The sequence below is a fragment of the Pipistrellus hanaki genome (assembly GCF_964339955.1).
Source record: "Pipistrellus hanaki genome assembly, chromosome: 4".
NCBI lineage: Eukaryota > Metazoa > Chordata > Mammalia > Chiroptera > Vespertilionidae > Pipistrellus > Pipistrellus hanaki.
Genome location: NC_140506.1, coordinates 95,257,104 through 95,278,654, shown reverse-complemented (window position 1 = coordinate 95,278,654; position 21,551 = coordinate 95,257,104). Strand labels below are relative to the sequence as shown.

Genomic DNA, 21,551 nt, shown 5'->3' with positions numbered 1-21,551 from the left:
GGAGTGTGTCTGTTGGAACGCAAACCTGAGCCGAAAGGAAGAGTCAATGCCACTGGGACCAGATGGGGCCCCAGTTCCCCAACCTGCCCTCCGTGGGGAAGGCAAGAACCCAGGAGACGTGCGAAGGGGAAGAACATTTATTTCCTCACGTCATGCCCCCTCGAGGTGGCAGGAGGCTGCCAGCCTGCATCACTTTTTCTTGGGCTCCTTACAAGCCACCACATACCTCTGGGCCACATTGAGGGGAGGGGAGTAACCATCTGCATAGGAAGTGTCTTCAAACAGGACCGAATAGTCATCCTGGGGCTGCGGCGGGAGGCAGAGGGGGGGGGGCTGGTCAGAAAGCCCCAGGCCAGCGTCCCTCTTCCCCCCAAGCCTAGACCGACAGGAACCTCTGGTGTGTGGGCTCCTGGCCTTTCCCGTCTCACCTTCACTCCAGATGTTTAACCTACTCCCTGCCACAGAGCCCTCAGCAGCCACGGGCCGAGGACAGGGATGAACAACAAGGAAAAGGCCTCGCAGCCACAGGCGGCCATAAGGGAAGGGGGCCTGTGCTAAGGGGACTAGACAAGCAGTGGGCGCAGGCAGGGGTCCTGGGGGAAGAGGGACACTAGCCTTTAACCTGCCATCAGGGCAGGGGTCGGGGGTGAAGACTGGCCCCGAGCAAGGCGCTTCCACCTCGGGGCGCAGGCTCCCCACCTCAATGCAAAAGCAAACTAGACTAGAGGGCACCCCGGGGCTTTCTAAGCTCCGCAGGGCGGCTGGCACCGCCTGGAGGACAGGCTGGAGGGGCTGCAGCTCAGGACCCTCCCAGCTCAAAGGGGCCCCAGGGACAAGAGGAAGGAAAGGGAAGGGACCGACCCCTGACCCCTGGTCAGCCGGTGGTCCTGGTGCCCTGGACGCCCCCCGGGGGCTGCCTTACCCGCTGTGGGGGGGTGTGGATCAGGGCCCGGTAGAAGCAGGTGGTCTGGGGGTACAGGGCCAGCACGAGCTGCTCCTTCTGGAATAAGGCTTCGGGGTCCGTCTCGGGGTTGGCCTTCCACTGGGGCAGGGGGATGACGCGCCGCCGGCTCAGGGTGTGCCTCCTGGAGGGGCGCTCGGGTCAGACCCATGGCAGGTGGGGGCTCCTCCCCAGCGGCAGGGCTCTCCCCGCTTCCCTCGCCCGCCCCGCCCTGGCCGGCACACTCACTCTTTGCCTTCTTCATCAATGTCATCGACCTCATACCTGCGGGCGAAGGAAAGGAGCAGAGGATGCAGGGCGGTGCCCGCCCATCGGGGCTGAGAGGAGGGTGAGGAGGGAGTCGCCCAAGGAGCCGGCTCTTCGCACGCCTCCCAGTTCCAACAGGGCGGGCGTGCCACTCACTTGTTGGTGGCGTGGCTGTAACTGACCACCTCGGCCAGGATCCACTGCTCGTCCCCGTCCACGGCCTTGACCCGGGCAGCCACCTTGTCTCCAGGTTTGGCCACGTAGTCCCCGGAGGCTGGGATGGCCCCGCAGAGTGGGGGCGGCCTGAGGGGGGTTGAGGGGTCAGTCCCAGCTCCTCCCCTCCATCGCCCCTCCCCGGGGCTGCCCTCACTTGTCACCAGGCTTCCCGATCCACAGCGGCAGGGTCATGGCCGACTGCTGCAGCAGCGTCATCAGCACGCCCCGGCGCATGGTCTTCCGCGGGGGCTCCGAGTCGTTGTACAGGCCCGCGATCTTGGCCGCTGTGGGAAGGAAGGGAGCCCTGAGCCCCAGGGAGAGGGGCCTGCCCCGCTCCCCCTCGAGGAGTCAGCACCAAGGCCTGCTCCCGGCCTGCGAGAGGCTGCCAAGCCACCTAACCTGGCGAGACGGGTAGTGGATACCTTTTGGGAAAGAACCAAAGAGGGCAAGAGGGGGATTCTGAGGCGCGGGTCATGTCTCTTATCTGGGTGCTGGTTACATCTACTTGTGAAGTTAGTGAAAGTTTTATTGAGCTGTGTGCATACTTACATGTGTTTTCTATTAATATAATTAAGCATAAAGTTAAAAGAACTATCAAGCCGAAACCGGTTTGGCTCAGTGGACAGAGTGTTGGTCTGCGGACTGAAAGGTCCCAGGTACAATTCCGGTCAAGGGCATGTACCTTGGTTGCGGCACATCCCCCAGTGGGGGGCGTGCAAGAGGCAGCTGGTCGATGACTCTCATTGATGTTTCTAACTCTCTATCTCTCTCTCTTCCTCTCTGTAAAAAATCAATAAAATATATTAAAAAAAAAAGTATCAAATGTGGACAGAGCCAGAGCCCTTACCTCCGTGGGCATGGCTCAATACACCCAGTCAACTTCAACCCAGCTGGCAGTGTGACAGTATCATGGGCGAGGAGGCTGCCCCCGGGTTCACTGAAGGGCGAAGGAGAGGTGGGGCAGCATCTGAAGCGATATGGCAGCCAGCACCCTGAAAGCCCCACCTGAAAGGTTGGCTCCAAGACACCCGCTGTGGCTCTCTAACAGCCAGGCTCTCCCCTCAGCAAGAAATGGCCTGGGGGAGCAGGTGACCGCCAAGCGAGGGCGGAGAGGAACCTGAGGGACTGGGGCACACCAGCGTGGTTTGCAGAGGGAGACCAGGGAGGCCTTGTCTCTGACCCTGGGACCGACCTCCATCCCCTTCCCGGCCCCAGGCTGCCCTGTGCCCCTCCCTGTCACAGCCATGGCCCCTTCGACCACACCAGGCTGAGGTACAGGCTCCCCTGCAGGAAGACATGGCTGCTGTTCTCAGGAACCCTCACTCCGCCTGGTCAAGGACACCGAGCTAACTTGTCTCTAACTCACCGATCCGCCGCTCTTCCAGCAGAGACTTGATTTCCGCAATCTTATCCAGGGCTTTCCGGAGGATGCTGAGGGCGGGAGGGAAGGAAGAGGTCTGGATGAGGCGCACAAAGCATGGACTTCCTCTTCTGGTCCAGAACGCAGACAAACCTTGTGAAAACCAGGAACCCTACATAGTGGCTTTAGTCTTAAAAGCTGGTAAGATGGCCCGACCAGTGTGGCTCCGCGGTTGAGCACCAACCTATGACCCAGGAGATCCTGGTTTGATTCCCGGTCAGGACACATGCCTGGGTTGCAGGCTCGATCCCTGGTAGGGGGCATGCAGGAGGCAGTGGATCAATAATTCTCTCTCATAATTGATGTTTCTCTCCCTCTCCCTTCTGACATCAATAAAAACATATTTCAAAAACTCCTTTGCAGAACTTAGCAGAGCCGTTGGTAATCTGTTACGAATGTCTAGGAGAGGAATGTAATTCCGTGTTCGAAAGCAGGGGTCGCCAGCCTTTGGGACCTCCGGGACCCGTGGCCCGCGGGCCGCTGCTCCAAAGCCTGCCTTAAGCCAGCTGTCGCGACCTTTCAGACCTCACGGACCGCCAGTTGGCAACCGCTGTTCTAGTTACTACAGATTCACTGCAGAGATCTGAGGTGACAATGTTTTAAGATCAGTTACCATTTAAAAAGTATTGTAGTTTTCGCCGGGACCGGTTTGGCTCAGTGGATAGAGCGTCGGCCTGCAGACTGAAAGGTCCCGGGTTCGATTCCGAGCAAGAGCAAGTACCTTGGTTGTGGGCACATCCCCAGTAGGGGGTGTGCAAGAGGCAGCTAATCGATGATTCTCTCTCATCGATGTTTCTAACTCTCTATCCCTCTCTCTTCCTCTCTGTGAAAAATCAATGAAATATATATTAAAGTATGTATGGGGGGGGCAATGTTAAAATATGTACACAGATAATAATTTAATAAAAAAAAAATTAAAAAAAAAAAAAAAAGTAGTTTCTTGGAACTGAAACTTCTCCATCTCAGAACCATAAAAGCTTCACGTCGCCTGCCAGGCAGAGCATGGTCCCACCCGACAGGCAGCCAGCCAGCCTGGCAGCAATGCGCAGGGAGGCCACCCCAAGAGGCCGCTTCACCTGCACCAGCGGAGGAGGGATTCCTCTGGCTGACATTCTGCTGGAACCCAGCCAAGAGCTCTGAGCCCTAACCGTCCTCCGGTCAACCTCAGCACCGCCCTGCTGGCCAGGAGGAAGGAAGGGCCCTTTAAAATACTCCGACACTGCTGCATGCAGATTCAGTGTAATTATTTGATCAGGGTGACATTTTAAAAAGGCAAAATTAATTCCTTTTGGGTCTCCTCTGGGAGTTGTGCTCGCAAAGCTAGACACAAAGCAGCCAAGCTAGGGCACTACCCAGGTGAAATGAGCTGCCTCCCCACGCCCTCGCCTCTGCCCATCCACGGCAGGAGGACCGTGCGGCGGCCCCGCTGCTCCCGGCCGCCCAGCGGAGCTGCATGGGGAGGTGCTGCAGGCGGACCGAGGTCCTAACCGTCAGCGCCTCAGGCACGTGGCTTCGGTGCCATCGCGAGGTGTCTGTGTTGGGTGAGCAGGGAGAGCGGACGCTTCTGAGATGTGCCAAGACCAGAGCACTCCTCTGGTCAGCAATATGGACCAACAGCCACGTCGCAGGTGCCCGCCAGCAAGTGGTCTGCTGCCCAGGCCCCAGGCATCCATTCTCTCCTCCAGGGACGTGACATTTAGCCCGAGTCCTGCGGCTCTTGGAAAGCTAAATGACCTCTGTGTGCACTGGCTTACCCACTCCTACACTACCTTCCCTCGCTGGCACTCTGAGCGCCTGAGGCTGAGTTACCCACTATCTCTGGCCAAAGGGTCACCCTCCACCCCATGCTGTTCACTGCGCCTTCCCGAGCTGCACCTGGAGAAATGCCCTTTGCACCAAGGTGAGTCAGTACCTGGGTCCCACCTGGGAACGGCCGCCCGTCCTCCCCGCATATGGAAAGGGAGGTCTCTGAGCCTGCTGCCCTGTGACTCCTGCTGCTAGTGGGAGACTTCGAGGCCTTTTAAGAAAGAGATGATTGAGCCTGGGCGGCGTGGCTCAGTGGCTGCGCACTGACCTATGAACCAGGAGTCATGGCTCGATTCCTGGTCAGGGCACATGCCCAGGCTGCAGGCTTGATCTCTAGTGTGGGATGTGCAGGAGGCGGCCAATCAATGCTCCTCTCTCATCATGTTTCTATCTCCCCTTCCCTCTCCCTTCCTCTCTCCAAAAACAAGGAGAAACATTAGAGAATGAGGGCTTAACGTTGGGCTCCCCCGTTACTAGTTGTGTCTTTTGGCAGATTACACGACCCTCTGGTGTTTCAGTTTCTTCATCTGTTAAAGGGGTAATCCCATCTTAGAGTTGCTCTGAGGGTTCAATGAGGTAACTATAGAAACTACTGTCCCAGCACCTGGCACAGTAAGGCCACGAAGAGCTGTCCCTGTTCCTGTTATTGCCACCACAATAGAGAACGCACTTCCTAATGTGAGTGACGGTCAAGAGTTTGTAAAACACGAGTCTCAGGCACTTTATATGCATTATCCCATTTATGTTGACAACTCTATAGGTAGTTATTGTTCCCATTTTAGTGATGGAGCAACTGAGTCTCAGCTGGAGTGGTTGCCAAGGTCACGTGACAGGTAAATGGCAGTGCTGGGCCCTGACCCCTGCCTGCTGCTAGGGAGTGGGGAGCAGTTTGGAAGTGGGTTCTAGGGAAGGCGGCCCTAAGGGAGGGGCTCATCCGGGCCAGGAAGGCAGCCGGGCCGTGGGCCATAGGTCCCTGCAGCCCAGCACCTGGGCGCGGTGGGCGGCGATGGCGGGCGGCGGCTGGTACTCACTTGCACTCGGCCTCGGCGTCGGCTTTGGCGGTTGTGTAGAGGCCGCGCAGCTTTGTCCGGTAATAGGGAGAGACTGCAGAGTAAGCACAGGAGACAGCGTGGGCGAGGGCAGCTGGCAGTCCTTGGCACTGCTTCCCGTGTGCTGGAATCAGGCCTTGGGAGGCAGAGAAGCCACTGGCTCAGAGTGCTCCCCGAGGACCTGAACCGCATGCACAGGGCGTCCACATTTCATACGGTACAAATGCCGTCACTGCATCCAAGGGAGGACTCTCTTTCCTTTGCCAGAGCATGACACCCAGGAAGTCCTTCTCAGCACATGGGAACAGACAGTGATCTCAAGCTGCTCAGAGCCGGAAAGCCCAAGGCCAGGAGCCTGGCCAGCGGGGGCCCTCGGTGCCCCCCAGGGGGAAGCTCCCCAGAAAACACCCGCTAACCGGTGCCTGTCCCCTCCAGGGTGTTTCCCTAGACGCAGCCTCATTTCACTGACTTTCCAGTCCCCGGAGTTGGGGGAGTTAAGGTTCCTCAGGTCTAGGCAGTCTGGTGTCTGTCTCCGAGGTCACCGTGGGCCACCAGCCTCAGGGAAACTGTCCCTCTGGCCTAAGGGGCAGCTCATCTCGGATGACGGCAGATTCACACAAAAGCCCCTTTTGGAACGACAGCGGTTGTGGCCACATCGCTCCTCATCCCCTTCCTCTCCAGAGCCCAGCTACTCACTCTTGTTCTCCGTCTGCATCCGCTCGTGGGTCTTCTGGATGTTCACCAAGTTGTGCTCACTCCGCGAGCGCTCTTCCTGCGAGGAGGAGGTCAGCAGGACCGGAGCGAGGCCCATCCCGCTGGCACCCTCACCCAGGCCCAGGCCCATCCATGCTGCCCTCACTCAATAGGTCTGGATTCAGGACCAGTTTAAAAGGACTCCCCTCCCCCACCACTGCGAAAGCATTACAAAAGGCATTAAAGTGAAATCATAAACTAGATTTACGGCTCTCCTTCATCAGGAAAGACAAACTGACCTACGGATTCAATACAATGCCCCCCAAAAGTCCCAGCTGACTTCTTTGTAGAGATTGACGAGCTTATTCTAAAATCCATATGGAAATTCAAGTAACTCAGAATAGCCAATACAATCTTGAAAGAAAAACAGAAACATTGGAGGATTCATTTCCTGATTTCCAATTTATGACAAAGCTACAGACGTCAAATGCTGTGAGGCTGGTATACAGAACAATGGACTGAGCTGAGAGTCCAGAAATTAATACCAACATCTACGATCAGTTCACCTGGGAAGGGGGGATGGGAAAGGATGCTGGTACCAGTCTTCCCCACATCAGCGGGCCTGCGACTACAGCTGCAACTGAGGGTGCCGGATGCATGGGTGACTCGTAGTCAGAATTCCCAAGTACTCGGCAACACGGAGTTAGTGGTGAATGCGGCTATACAGTGGTCTAAACAGCTAAGTTCTGGGCTCTATAACCCACCCTACCAAATGGGCATGACCAAGGAGGGGGGAGGAGACAGGACATGACACCTGCCAGACGGGCACCGCTGCCTGCAATCTGGACCGGCACAGTGGCTGGACCTACATCCTTCCAAGGGTGGAAAAGTCTGAGTAAAAATCAGTGACAAATGGAGAGGAGAAATAGTAGCTGAAGATGAGTGGGTTACGCGATGTTGTAAATTCAATACTGTAATAACGCCTCAAGACAGTCTCAGAGGTGGAGGATACTATTGGCTCAGGCACGCCCGATGCCAAAAGGGTGAAGCCATCTACCTGCCAAGAGCACTCCTGCTTTTAGGACCGGATGGAGGCAAACGGGAGCCTTCGCGCCTGAGCGCAGCCCTCCGAGAGGCATCTGGTCCGATGACCTGATGGTAAACTGGTCTCATCGCTGAAGCTCGAACGGAATTCCAGCAATTCTACTTTGTTTAGCTTTAACATTTTATTTATTTATTAAAATATATTGTATTGATTTTGTACAGAGAGGAAGGGAGAGATAGAGAGCTAGAAACATCGATGAGAGAGAGTCATCGATCAGCTGCCTCTTGAACACCCCCTACTGGGGATGTGCCCGCAACCAAGGTACATGCCCTTGACCGGAATCGAACCCGGGACCCTTCAGTCCCCAAGCCGACGCTCTATCCATTGAGCCAAACCGGTTTCGGCGCTTTAACATTTTATTAACGAACCACGTTTAGAGCAGTTGAAGGGTTACAGGAAAGCTGAGCAGGTAGCAAAGAGTTCCCAGGTACTTGCTTTCCCCTGCAGTTCTCTTTATGAACCTCTTGCATTAGTGGGGTACACTTGTTACAGCTAATGAACCCAAACCGATAATTATTAACTAAAGCCCATAGATTACGTTAGATTAACTTTCTGTGTTGTGCAACCCATGGGTTTTGACAAACGCACGGTCAGGAGTGCACCATCAGGGTATCATAAAGAATGACTTGCCAAAACCAGTTTGGCTCAGTGGATAGAGCGTCGGCCTGTGGACTCAAGGGTCCCAAGTTCGATTCCGGTCAAGGGCATGTACCTTGGTTGCGGGCACATCCCCAGGAGGGGGTGTGCAAGAGGCAGCTGATCGATGTTTCTCTCTCATCGATGTTTCTAACTTTCTATCCCTCTCTCTTCCTCTCTGTAAAAAAAAACCACAATAAAATATATTAAAAAAGAAAAAGAAAAAGAATGACTTCAACTCCCTAAAAACCCCGTGCTCCCCTACTCATGCCCCCCTCCTCCGAGCCCCGTGTCTTCTTACTCTCTCGTTTTGGCTCTTCCGGAAGGCCAGCTCGGGGGCATCATACAGCCTGTGACCTTTCAGACTGGGTTCTTTCATTAGGACCAAGTGTGCCAGGACCTTTTGACTTACTTTCCAGGTTACGGCCACTACAGAGGATACTGTCCGGGAAGGGATTTCTAGGAACCGCTCCATCCTGATGGAATGCCCACAAAGGGACAACGGACCCAATGGGCAGTGCCACCCGCCATACTGCGGCGTGCTGTGCACAGACACACACCCTCGTTTTGTAAGTGAAAGGCTATGGAAGAGAGTGGTGCACCATACCTCACAGGTGCCCCCGAGGGCTGCCGTAGGTGTGGAGGTTATTTCTCTAAGTTCCTCTCTGCCCCACAGGCTGCTCCACGCCGCCATTATTGCTGTCTCTCTGATATACATGCTATGCTAAATTCAGATGCTCGAACTTGATTGCTTTGCTGTAGAAGAGCCTAGCCCAGGGCCAGGGGGCGGTGTACGCAGTCAATGATTAATTAACTCAGCAAGCCTGGGCTTTCAAACCCTGCACATTCCAAAAAAGGGTTGGCCTCCGACCAGCTTCTGAGAGAGAACCTCTAAACCCTGGGACATTCTTGCCTCAAAAGAGTATCTTTATTTACCGGGTCAGGCTGGGAGGAGAAAGGAAAAACTGCTTTTGGATAGGGGCACTTTGTCAAGCAATGAAATATTCGGAAGTTGTCATGGTGATGGTTGCACAGCTCTTTGAATATATTAAAAACAAATGAATCACAGACTTTAAATGGGTGAATTGTAAGGCATGTGAGTTAATATCGCACACGATGGATAATCCAACGGGAATGGTAGTCCTGCCCTCCTCTCACTTCCTGACATCACCTTGGGTCCTGTCCGTCCAATCTCTCTGAGCACAGCCCCACCCCCTGCTCCACAGCTCAGAGCACAGCCCACGTGCCCCTGTAGGAATAGAGGGCTGTGGCCTGTTACCTGCGTTTGTTTGATCAGCTGATGGAGCTCGGTGAGCAGTTCTGCGATGCGGGAATCAGCCGACACGAGGGCCATGGCACATGTGGCGCCTGGGCGGAGGGGGAACAGAGAGAACCTTGTTAGTGTTGTTGTGGGTTAAACTGCTGCTCCCTCAAAAAGGATAGTTGCCAGGCTGGCGTGGCTCAGTGGTTGAGCGTGACCTCTGAACAGGAGACCAAGTTCAATTCCCGGCAAGAACACATGCCCGAGCTGCAGGCTTGATCCCCAGGGTGGGGCATGCAGGAGGCAGCCGATCAATGATTCTCTCTCCCTCATCGTTGATGTTTCTGTCTCTTTCTCCTTCTCCTTCATCGTTGATGTTTCTATCTCTCCCTCTCCCTTCCGCTCTGAAGTCAATTAAAAAATATATAAAAGATATGTTGAAGTCCTGATCCCTGATACATATGAATGTGACTTACTTAGCAACAGGGGCTTTGTAGGTATAATTAAGATGTACGTTAAGATCAAGTCATACTAGAGTAGAGGTGGGCCCTTAATCCAACATGACTGGTGTCCTTATAAGAAGAGAACAGAGCCAAAACCGGTTTGGCTCAGTGGATAGAGTGCTGGCCTGCGGACTAAAGGTCCCAGTTCAATTCTGGTCAAGGGCATGTACCTTGGTTGTGGGTACGTCCCCAGTAGGGGATGTGCAGGAGGCAGCTAATCAATGTTTCTCTCTCATCGATGTTTCTAGCTCTCTATCCCTCTCCCTTCCCCTCTATAAAAAAATCAATAAAATATATTTTAAAAAAAAGAAGAAGAAGAGAACACACACACACACACACACACACACACACACCCCGGGGGAGAGACACACACAGAGGCCAAGGCCGGCATGTGGCAGAGGCAGAGACCGGATTTAGGCAGCTGCAAACCAAGATTACTGCCAGGGACTGCTGGCCACCACTGGATGCTGGGAGAGGCAAGGAACAGATTGTCCTGAGACCCGTGAAGAAACCCACCCTTGATTTTGGAACCAAGCCAACCCCTGGATTTGGGAATTCTAGAACTGTGAGAGAACACATGCCTGCTGTGTTAAGCAGGCCCAGCCTGTGTAATACGTTGCGGCAGCCCCAGGAATCGAATGCAGTGGAAAGTAGCCCTGAAATTCTACGCTGAGCCAATGATGTTTGCATTCAATATGTCGAGCTGAGTTCTAAGGAGTATTTATTGAGTCACTTCCCAAAGCAGCAGCCCAGGGCCCTGCTCTGCTGACAAATGAGTTCAGTATTCTGGTCTCCATTTAAAAAATTCTGTAAAAGGGGGATTCAAATAAGATATCATATAAAGACAATTTCCATGTCATAAAGCACTGTGACTTTTTTTTTTTTTTGTGATAGAGGGAAGAGAAATTACTAAAAAAATCTGACCTAAGGAAAGACAAATTTATTGATGAAAATAAAATGCACTAAAAGGTAATTATTAAGAGAATAAAAGACAATAAAAGGTAACAAAAAGAGTAAGTTATATCCACAAAGATCAGATTCACACTGAGTAAACCCCCCTCACTAATAAACTGTAAATGCCAGGTACTTAAATAGTCACATCTTAAAATCTCTGCTTCTGTTTATTGAAAAGGTAATATTCACACTAGGATCAGAGGGACTCCCAGCCTGGTAGAGGGCGTGTTTGAACAGCCACAGCTAACACCGCAGAGTGGGAAAGACTGACGGCTTCCCCCAGATCAGGGACAAGCCAAATTTGTTCTGCAGGTTCTAGCGAGGGCAAGTGGGCAGTAAAATGAAATAAAACCATCCGGATCGGAAGGGAACAGGCAGAACTATCTCTATTTGCAGATGACATGACCTTATAATAGAAAATCCTTTCCCACTGCATCCACTAAACGACTGCTGGAGCTAATGACAAGGTGAGACAGCTAGGGGGCAGCACACGAGGCGGCTTCCACCGTCTGCCCAGCTCCGTCACCTCCCACCGCGGTCTGCTTCACACTTCACACCCCAGCGAGACCGAACGGCTCCGCTTTTGACCACAGGCCTGTACTTTCTTCCCTCCGTGCCCTATGCCCTTGCTGTTCCCTCCATCTGGGGTGTCTTTCCCACAGCCTAATCCTCTGATCCAATGACTTAATCTCTAAGGCCTGGCTTACTACCAAGTCACCTGCTCCACTAATCCGAGTCTGGGTTAAATTACCTTCTCTGCTTTCTCATAATACCCTCAGCCTCCCTCCACCACTGTGCCTACCAAGTCATATCAAAATTCTCTTTGTTTTTGCCTCCTCCCCTAGCCAGTGCAATCTCTGAGGACAAGGGCCACTTTATGTTCTGAACCTAGCACAGAGCTGGCACACAGGGACCCTCATCCTTCCTCAACCCATTCATTCATTCCTCAACCCGGCACAGCTGGCTCTCCCGGTCCTCAGTGACCTCCTGGACTGCCCACTGCACGAACACCGGAGACACACTGCTTCCCACAGCTCTGCTCTTTGGGGCTCCAGGCCTCCAGCCTCCCGTTTCTCTGACCACCTTCACGGCCTCCTGCCGCCCTCCTCCTCCGGCCCAGGTGAGCTCGCCCTGGGATCCTCTCCATTCTCCAAGCACGAGCATGCTCGCTGGCTTTACGCCCCCATGTTCCAAACGTCCACGTCAATCTCCATAGCCCGCCCTCTCTCCAGGCTGCAACTCGGCTGCCAGCCGAACAGCTCTGCCAAGAGGCCCCTCAGACACCTCTCTTCCTGCTGGCACTGCTCTGCCTTCCAGATGCGGTTAAAGACATCCATCCCTGCCGAAACCGGTTTGGCTCAGTGGTAGAGCGTCAGTCTGCGGACTGAAAGGTCCCAGGTTCGATTCCGGTCAAGGGCATGTACATTGGTTGCGGGCACATCCCCTGTGGGGGGGTGTGTGTGTGCAGGAGGCGGCTGGTCGATATTTCTCTCTCATCGACGTTTCTAACTCTCTACCCCTCTCTCTTCCTCTCTGTAAAAAAATCAATAAGATTAAAAAAAAAAAAAAAGTCATCCATCCCTGTCCAGCCAGCTTCCCACTCATGGATTCCTCCTACTTGATCATCTCCAGCCACGATCTCTGTCATCAGTTTCATCCAACTTCTTTTTTTTTTTTTTTTAATATTTTATTGATTTTGTACAGAGAGGAAGGGAGAGAGATAGAGAGTTAGAAACATCAATGAGAGAGAGTCATCGATCAGCTGCCTCTTGCACACCCCCTACTGGGGATATGCCCGCAACCAAGGTATACGCCCTTGACCGGAATCGAACCCGGGTCCCTTCAGTCCCCAAGCCGATGCTCTATCCATTGAGCCAAACCGGTCTTGGCTCATCCAACTTCTATTTGCCGCAGAAATTTATCTCAAAGCCAGCCCTCTCTTTCCCACCTGCCACTGTCTCAGTTTAGGTTCTCATCACATCACCACAATATCATCCCATCTCTGCCTCACGGCGGCTGGTTCAAAGGGGAAAACCCTTTGAGCAGATAACATATGTGCGTGGTAAGAAATGCTCACACAACTCAACAAGTACACTACCTCCCACCCCTAGAGGCAATCACTATTGTTTTTTGGGTATTAGCTTCTCCAGTGACACTATATATAATATATATAGTAAAGTGTGTATTTCTTAAAACCTTTTATAAACGGTGGTTGCTGAGACAGACACACGAGATGAGGCTGAAATGCTCAGCAAACCAAAATGAAAAAGCTGACCTCGTGGCCTGCAGGGGCGGGAGCAGGTCATGTACCGAACCAGGCAGGCCTCACCCTACAAGCAGCAGGCCGCAGCGGGAAAGGAGGCCCCTCCACCAATGAGCGCCTCCGCACACATACAGACGGTGACTTGTGACTTAGAATGCTCCATGCCTCCTCATTCCTACCCGCAGGGAAGAATCCTGAGGTGCTGAGAGGAGCGGCCGGGTTCCGGAGGGTCACTGGGTCTGCCTCGGGGAACCACCTTGCTTATGGTTTCACAACAAACTACTGCTGCCTCCAGATCTGGTCAGCTGTGAACTTGAATCTTCTTAGAAAACACACTCTATGCAGAGGCAAAGGTCTCCCAGGCTCACTGCAATGAGAATGCCATGCGGACTGGTGCAACGCCAGCAGGCCAGAGGCACCGGGACTGGAACCACACATGACCTACGCCTGAGTGAGGCCACAGCTCCCGCTGCCGCCAGCAGAGGGCAGGGCTCCAGCTGATCTTATCCCGGTTCCGGCTGGCAAGCCCTGCAAGGCTCCAGGCCCCACAGACACAGGCAGCGCTCTGCCTTTCTGGCTCCTAGCACACTCTCTCTCCTTCCCGGTGACTGAGCAGGCCACACAGTCCAGTTCTACCCACAGAGGGAGCCACTGTTCTGGTATTTTTAAACATAACTGAACTCAAACTCCCAACGTCTTCCCCGAGGTAGGCAGCAGCTGAGATCTGTACTAGCTGAGCTGCTCGGGGTGTGCCCCACGCTCGCCTAGTTCAGAAGCCTGGCAGATTTTTTAAAAGAACAGCTTAATTTAGATATAATTCACAAAACTGTGTAACCATTACCACTGTCTTAGGATATTTTCATCTCCCCAAGGAGGAACTTTCACCCACCAGCAGTCACTCCCCATCCCCGCCTCCCCTCAGTCACTGGAAACCATTATGCCAGTTCTGTCTTTATGGATTTGCCCATTTTTGGACAGTTCATAAACAGAATCATACACGATGCAGCCTTTTACAACTGGCTTCCTTCACTTAGCAGAATGTTCTCATGGTTCGTCCACATTGTAGAATGTATCAGTACCTCATTTCTTTTATGGCTGAATAATAGTCCCCTGTGTGGACAGACCTCATTTTGTTCATCTATTCACCAGCTGATGGACATTTGGGTAAAACTACTTTTTGCTGTTGTTTTGTTTTTACTTTTTACTGAGTTTACTGGGGTCACACTGGTCAACCAGATTATACAGGTTTCAGTGTACAGTTCTACACCACCTCATCTGCACACTGTCTTGTGTGCTTACCACCTCAAAAAACTACTTTTAAAAATATTTTTAGAAACTGATTTTACAGAAAGAGAGAGAGAAAGAAAAAGCAACACACTGATGTGACAGAAACACTGACCAGTGCTTCCTGCACGCACTGCACCACACCTGGGCATGTGCTCTGACCAGGAACTGAACTGGTGACCTCTCAGTGTGCTGGACGATGCCTCAAACACGATTTTTTATGCAAATATTAGGAACTCCTTCTCTGGCTATCAAAGATGCACTTTGGTCATAATGTCCACGAGGCATCAGATACACAACAAACAAGTAGGAAACTCACCATGTCATTCCTTTCTGCTGGGCACCCACTCCTGTCCAGTGACGGCCTGCTCTGGTTACTCCCCAGGACCCTCAAATAGGTTTTTTTTTTTTCCTTCTTCTTCCAATATCTTGTGCAGAGTTTAATATTCACTATTTGCAGGAAAGCTGGCCTAATACCATCACAGTAGCAACCACTGAGTGTCTGGCCTGGGACCTTCTCTACAATTTCTTTTTGGGAAGCCGTCCCTCACTTTGGCTCCACTGAGTATCCTGCCTGGGCCAACGAAAATATTACATCCTCCCTGACCACCACGACTGGTTAGGAAGAAAAATGTGAGCCAAGTCGGGACAAAAATCCATTTCAGATCTTTTGCTGGAGCTGTGTGCAAAGAGATACCACCTTTCAGGTGTTGGTTAAGAGAGTAGCATGGACGCCTGGAACTCCTGCCTGCCTGACAGAGAAACCAACACGGAGGAAAGCAGAGCGGAGACAGAAAATACTGGTGACATAGTTTAGTTGTCTGGTACACCAGGACTTCTCAGTTAAGAGTAATAAGTACCCTTTTCCGCCTGGGCTGGTGTTTGGGCTTTTTCTTACCTGCAGCGGAGAAGTCTGGCCACACTAAGTGGACTTAAGAGCTAACACTTACCGTAGGTACAAAGGCTGCAAAAAGGCAGCATATGCTAACTGCTAAACGCCCAGCCCCAAACAACACTCTGGCCCTCTGCTAGCAGCCAAGGCCTCATACAAATCCAACCATTCTTACATAAGCCACTCTAAATTAATCCCTTAGGGTTTAAGACAATACAAGCTTTGTTCTGAATCAAAGGGAAGAAAGGTATCGAAAACCCTACACTCAATCCAGCCACCCTCAATAACAATCTGCATTCATTAATTGGCTTTCTTTAAAAGTTAAGGAGAAAATAACACCCCCCCCCCCCCCCCCGACCTTCTGTAATGGATTAGACAGGTGATTCTCATTTAACCTTATAGCAATCCTATCCGCACAGCCTCTTTCTATCCGGGGAAACTGAAGTTCAGAGAGGTTAAGTTATACTAGGTCAGTGGTCGGCAAACTGCAGCTCTCGAGCCACACGCGGCTCTTTGACCTCTTGAGTTTTTAGCAAAGGCCAGCTTAGGAGTACCCTGATTAACAATGTACCCACCTATATAGTTTAAGTTTAAAAAAATGTGGCTCTTAAAAGAAATTTCAATCGTTGTACTGTTGATATTTGGCTCTGTTGACTAAGGAGTTTGCCGACCACTGGCCTAGGTAACTCAGCCAGGAAATACTGGTGATTAAGCTGGGATTCCAAGACTGAAAACTCTAAAATCTTCCTCCCAATTCCGTTTTGTCACAACGTCACATATTCCATAGCAAAAGAGATCATGGAAACAGAAGCATCTGCCACTGTGAACTGCCAATCACCTGTTGGTTATTATGATCACACTGGAGGTAATTTACTGTGGCATCTGAAAAAAAAAAAAAAAAAGGTAGAAAAATAATGACAGCTATTCTTACTGATATCTACCATGTGCTGAGCATGTTTATGTAGATTATCCTACTTAATCCTCCTAACAATTCTGCAAAGAAAGTACTCATTTAGTGCTGCGGAGAAATAAGTGACTTTATCCAGGCCATGCAAGTAAAAAGTGGGGTTTAAATCCAGATGTGTCTGACTCTAAACCTAAGCCTTCAGGGCTCAAACAGCCCTTATTATCACCAACACCCAACTCCCAGTGGTTCGTGTTTACCAAAACACCTTCCACTCCAGGAATATAGTGACCACAAATCCTGAAGTGACATAATTAAATATTTTTTCCACTGCAGACAGTTCATCAAAAATCTAAATGAGCCGAAATCGGTTTGGCTCAATAGATAGAGTGTCGGCTTGGGGACTGAAGGGTCCGGGTTTGATTCCAGTCAAGGGCATGTACCTTGGTTGCGGGCACATCCCCAGTAGGGGGTGTGCAAGAGGCAGCTGATCGATGACTCTCTCTCATCGATGTTTCTAACTCTCTATCTCTCTCCCTTCCTCTCTGTACAAAATCAATAAACTATATTTTAAAAAAATCTAAATGAGAAGAAAGTTTAAAACCTTTGTAAGAATCTTTGTGTACAAACTTAGAAATAAGAACAAGAAAACAAAGGCCTGTCACTATGTCTCTGCCTTCAGCTCCAGAAAGGTGGTCACTAAAAACTATGGACTGTGAGGGACCCACCCCCTGAGCCTGTGGGTGGGCCAGGTGTTTATAAAGTGGACACCGTGGTCTATAAACACTCTCAAGACAATGCTTTGTATCCATAACAGCACTTCTCAAACAGATCCGCTTGTCCTAGGGGCCCTACCCTGCAACACGCACACCAAACAACTCCAGCGCCCCGTCCCAAACAAGCAAGACTTCCAAATTTCCGCTATGCCCGCCCAGGCTCTATGCTTTCCTGAAATGCCCTTTAATTCTTCCTTCTCCGCTGGATCTCAAAAATTTACTCATCCCGAGTCCAAATCAAGCGGCAGCAGCGTTAACACGGACGGCAGTGCTGGCCAACCTTCTCCACACCGCGGCGCCCAGAGAACACGGTGCTCTTTGTAGGGCATCCTGGGGTAAAGAACCACGCTGCTCACAGCCGGGGATGACTGGCAGGGGCTCTGGCTGCCCAGGCCCTCTCGGACGCCCAACACCAGGCGCAATCAAACATCCAAGCACCGCACGCACTTTCATTCTTGCTCTTGTCACGCATACACGGAAAGACTAACTGTCTCACTTACTTGTCTCTCCTGCCAAACCTTAAGCTCTCAGCAGAATGGGATGCAATTTTATTCACTCTCTATTCCCAGCCACAAACACAGGGGCTGGCAGCTACTAAGTCCTCAAAAAGATTGCTGAACGGAATCCCGGCAACCTCTTAAAACGGCCTTTCAAGTTATAAACAGCAGCAGTTCTGAAGCTGGGCTATTCAGGGTCTTCCCGACTGCAGAAAATAGGAGCTGCTACCAACACACTCTACGAGGGGTCGTCTACTTCCCACCTATGGAGAAGAGGTAGGTCCCTTTTATAAATTCATTCATTTAACAATATTTCTCTCTGTGCCAGGCATGTGGGCTATATAACAGTGAGAGAGACAGACACTCAACAAACAGTTGCTTATACTTCTCTGTAGGTGAGATAAGTGTTCTAAAAGGGACATCTACAGCAGAGTACAGTTAAGTAGATAACTCTCAATAATGACAGAGACTATCAGAGAACTGAAAACACAAATTTTCAGGCAGAAAGAACCAACCAAGTGTCAAAGAGAATATCTACAATCAAATACCCAGCAGTGAACTTTCAAAGCCTCCAGGATAAACATGTGCTAGGAGGTTGATGGAGGAGGAGAGAGGAGAAGCAAAAGACACCAAGAGTAACTCAAGGTGTTTGGCCTGGGGAACTGGAAGAAAGGGAAGACGGGGAAGGTGAAGGGCAAACTCAAACTTTCAGATACTGAAGAGATGCCCCGTGAGAGCTGAATGAAAACCTGGAGTTCAGGGTGCAGCACTGGGTTTGAAGACACCTGAGAGTTGTCACAGCAGGTGGCATTTACATTTAAAGCCCTGAAAACGAGTTAACTCCTCGGAAGTGAAAGCAGGGGAGAGATTAGGATGGGACCGCAGACGAGCATTACAGGAAGAGGGGCCAGGGCGCTGAGGCCAAGGGCGAGAATGCTCCCCTCCCCAAAGGCAGAGGTGATTCACGAAGGGGCAGTGGTCAGCCGGGGCAGAGACCAACGCACTTGGGGACTATGGGTGGCCGGTGGCCTGGAGGAAGACTCATTGCGGTGGAGAGGTGCGGCCAGCCGGGGGAGCTGCTAGAGTCAGGGCTGAGGCTGTGGCTGCAAACGGAGGCAGTGCAGAGAAGGCGCCTGGAGGGATGCTGCGGGAGGAGGAGCCTGTTTTGCTTCGAGGGACGCGTGTTGAGAATATAATAAATATTAATATTATCACCCTCAGCCCTCGTCTCCTCGCCCCTGCGCGGGTACCCCACCTCGGCCAGCCTCCGCACCAGACTCCGCCCCCTGCGGCCTCCCAGCTCCGCGGGACCTGCGGGCGCACGCGCAGACCCCCCCAACCCGCGCGGGGGAGGCCCCCTCCCGGGCCCGCCTTCCCCAGGGAGACCCGGCGCGTGCGCACCGCCTCCCGGGAGCCGCCGCGGCGAGGCCGGGACACGGGAGGCGGGGGAGGACCCAGCCCTGCGTCCCGCCGCTCTCCCGGCTCAGCTCGGGCCCCACCCCACCTACCGGTCCGCGGACGGGACAGCACGGCGCTGGGAATGCGAGGGCGGGTGTCCGCGTTCCTCGGATGCTTTTCAGAGTCTGTAGATAATAACTCGCTTGCGTTCGAAGATTCGCGGCACCTCGAGAAACATGCTCTTACCCTTTTAAGAGCCGAGTCGTATCGCCGAGGACCCCTTGACGCGTGCGCCGTCCATCTTATGGGACGTGCCGCGCTGCCCCTTGGGAAATGTAGTTTTTATTTACACACTTCCCGACTCTTCCGCTAAACCTTAATTTTAACAAACTGGGGTCCTTGTGTGTTTTCAGCATGCTTTCCCACTCTTCAAAGCCCCTGTAAAAGGATAATTAAAAAGTTAAAATATGGAAAAAAGAATATTGTTGAGGACTCTGTTTCCCACCTCAATTTTGGGGAGAGCAAAAAAGTCTAAGTTTTAAAAAAATAACTTAAAAAGAAACAAGCAAGTCTGTAGACACAGATATCGAGCTTTTAGGGATCCTTCACAGAAACATATTAAGGATGTGAGCAAACATCCTATCTAATAAAAGAGTAATATGCAAATTGACCATCACTCCAACACATAAGATGGCTGCCCCCATGTGGACACAAGATGGCTACCACAAAATGGCCAGCAGGGGAGGGCAGTTGGGAGAGACCAGGCCGGCAAGGAAGGGCAGTTGAGGACAATCAAGTCTGCAGGGAAGGGCAGCTGGGGTGGGGGGGGAGACTCAGGCCTGCAGGCGAGAGAAGTTGGGGGGGGGGGATCAGGCCTTCACGGGAGGGCAGTTAGGGGCAAACAGACTGGCAGGGGAGCAGTTAGGCATCAATCAGGCCTATAGGGGAGTGGTTAGGGGGTGATCAGGCTGGCAGGCAGAGATGCTTAGGGGCAATCAGGAAGGCAGGCAGGTGAGCAGTTGGGAGCCAGCAGTCCTGGATTGTGAGAGGATCCCAGATTGGAGAGGGTGCAGGCTGGGCTGAGGGACAACCCCTGCCCGCCCCCCCCCCCCCCATGAATTTCATGCACAAGTCCTCTAGTTTAACTATAATGATTTACATGCTAGTAGTTTGTAATTTCTTACATAACACCTACCAAAGTTTATATATATCTGTTTGAATATTTGGTACTCTGGCCAACTCAGTGAGGTTAGGGTCATCTGTTTTGTTTACCGATGTATTCCCAGCACCCAGTACAGTATCTGGCACATAATAGGCCCTCAATATTTTTGTAACGTTAGAAGAATCCCAGACTTCATTCAACACAAACTGCTTCTGCCCCAAACTTCATGCATCATTTGAATCCACCAAGCTTTCTTTTTTTACAGTGGGGTCTATTTCAATGGATGACTTGACCTTTTAGCCACTCTCAGCCCTATATCCTGTATTTTAGAGACTTACGCTAGCAGGGATTTTACAAAGTTTGCATTTGTAAAGATCTTAGGAGCCATTTCTCCTGCACCTCAAATATAGACCTTAGTTCCTCCACAGGAGATATTTGGGACTCAATAATTTGTTTGAATTTATCTCTTATGATGTTTCTACAAAAACCTGTTTTACTTGATTACTTTTTAAAAATACATAACATCTTTTATTTTATTTATAAAAATGTGTTTAAAAAATTGATTTTAGAGAGACGCAGGGAGAGGGATAGATAGAAACATTGATGAGAGAGAAACATCGATTGGCTGCCTCCCACATGCCCGACAATGGGGATTGACCCTGAAATCCAGGCACGTGCCCTGACCAGGAATCAACCTGGGGACCTCTTGGTTCATGGGTCAACACTCAACCACTGAGCCTTACCAGCAAGGCATGGTTTATTTTAAAAAAGTGTTTTTCTGTTTATTTGTTTGTTTGTTTGTTGTTTCATTTGTTTTTTAGAGTGTTGTCCATATGTACGGGATAACTCTGTCTTCCCTTTCTCATCAAATCCCTCAAAAATAATTTTGGGTCCTCAATTCATTATTTCACCTCCCACTTGGCAATAATGGCCTGTTTCAGCACCTGAAAGTTATCTCTGACGCCACCCTTGCCCTTTCCTTACATATTTAATCCATCACTAAGTGTCCGCAATATAAAATAAGAACAGTTCGCATTGGTTGGGCACTTACTATGCATCAGGCATTATTGAAATGCTTTACATGTATTCATTGGTATAACATAGTCAATCCACTTTTCATCTCCACCATATCCACCCTAGCCCAAGGTGCCTCCCCTCTTGCCTGAACAACTGCGAAAGCTTATTTTTAAAAAATCCTGGGTGCAGACTTTGAATTTCTCATTTCTCACTTTAGCACAATATCATCAGGGTTCTGCATGGCTTCTCTCCTGTTTTATGGCCTTTTATATCTTTTCTCCACTTCTGCCACCTTCCCCAATGGTGTATGGGAGTGTCTTTGGAAACCATGTGTGGTGTTTCATGTGAGTGTATTTTTAACTAAATAGTATTGTGCTATAAACCTCACTTTATTTCTTACTCTTCCCACTCAGCACTATACTTTTAAGACCAGTTCTTATAGCTACGTGTATACTTAGTCTGTTACTTAGAGAACAACTGTGCAATATTTCATAGTGGACATCCATGT

The 21,551-nt window shown here is 51.1% G+C and overlaps 2 protein-coding genes across 7 annotated transcripts in view; one reads left to right on the top strand and one right to left on the bottom strand.

The window, feature by feature from the left end:
* Window positions 1-122: 122 nt before the first annotated feature.
* On the bottom strand, window positions 123-19,183 carry SGF29 (SAGA complex associated factor 29). 6 transcript variants are annotated; one of them, XM_084882969.1, is made up of 10 exons: window positions 18,975-19,183; window positions 9,412-9,500; window positions 6,395-6,470; window positions 5,681-5,834; window positions 2,790-2,854; window positions 1,578-1,707; window positions 1,364-1,510; window positions 1,190-1,225; window positions 923-1,085; window positions 123-306 (listed from the first exon to the last, which is right to left on the bottom strand). In XM_084882969.1, the coding sequence occupies exons 2-10, from the start codon at window positions 9,484-9,486 to the stop codon at window positions 190-192; spliced, it is 963 nt and encodes a 320-aa protein (XP_084739095.1). In that variant the 5' UTR covers window positions 9,487-9,500; window positions 18,975-19,183; the 3' UTR covers window positions 123-189. The 6 variants fall into 6 exon arrangements, with proteins under 6 accessions (XP_084739095.1, XP_084739098.1, XP_084739099.1 ...); XM_084882972.1 differs by having other exon boundaries at window positions 5,681-5,753; window positions 18,975-19,179; XM_084882973.1 differs by having other exon boundaries at window positions 5,681-5,753; window positions 19,111-19,177.
* LOC311622129 (acyl-coenzyme A synthetase ACSM1, mitochondrial-like) overlaps window positions 17,471-21,551 on the top strand; it is a 99,357-nt gene continuing 95,276 nt past the window's right edge. Inside the window, exon 1 of the mRNA XM_084882947.1 lies at window positions 17,471-17,742. The gene's annotated coding sequence lies outside the window, so the exon portion shown is untranslated. The remainder of the gene's footprint in view (window positions 17,743-21,551) is intronic.

Excerpts from the sequence above, each read along its gene's own strand:
- SGF29 (XM_084882969.1), bottom strand. The coding sequence starts at position 9,486 with ATGGCCCTCGTGTCGGCTGATTCCCGCATCGCAGAACTGCTCACCGAG. Across the intron at positions 1,226-1,363 it reads TACAGCCACGCCACCAACAA|GTATGAGGTCGATGACATTG; the intron begins GTGAGTGGCACG and ends CTTCGCCCGCAG. Across the intron at positions 307-922 it reads TCCACACCCCCCCACAGCGG|CCCCAGGATGACTATTCGGT; the intron begins GTAAGGCAGCCC and ends CTCCCGCCGCAG.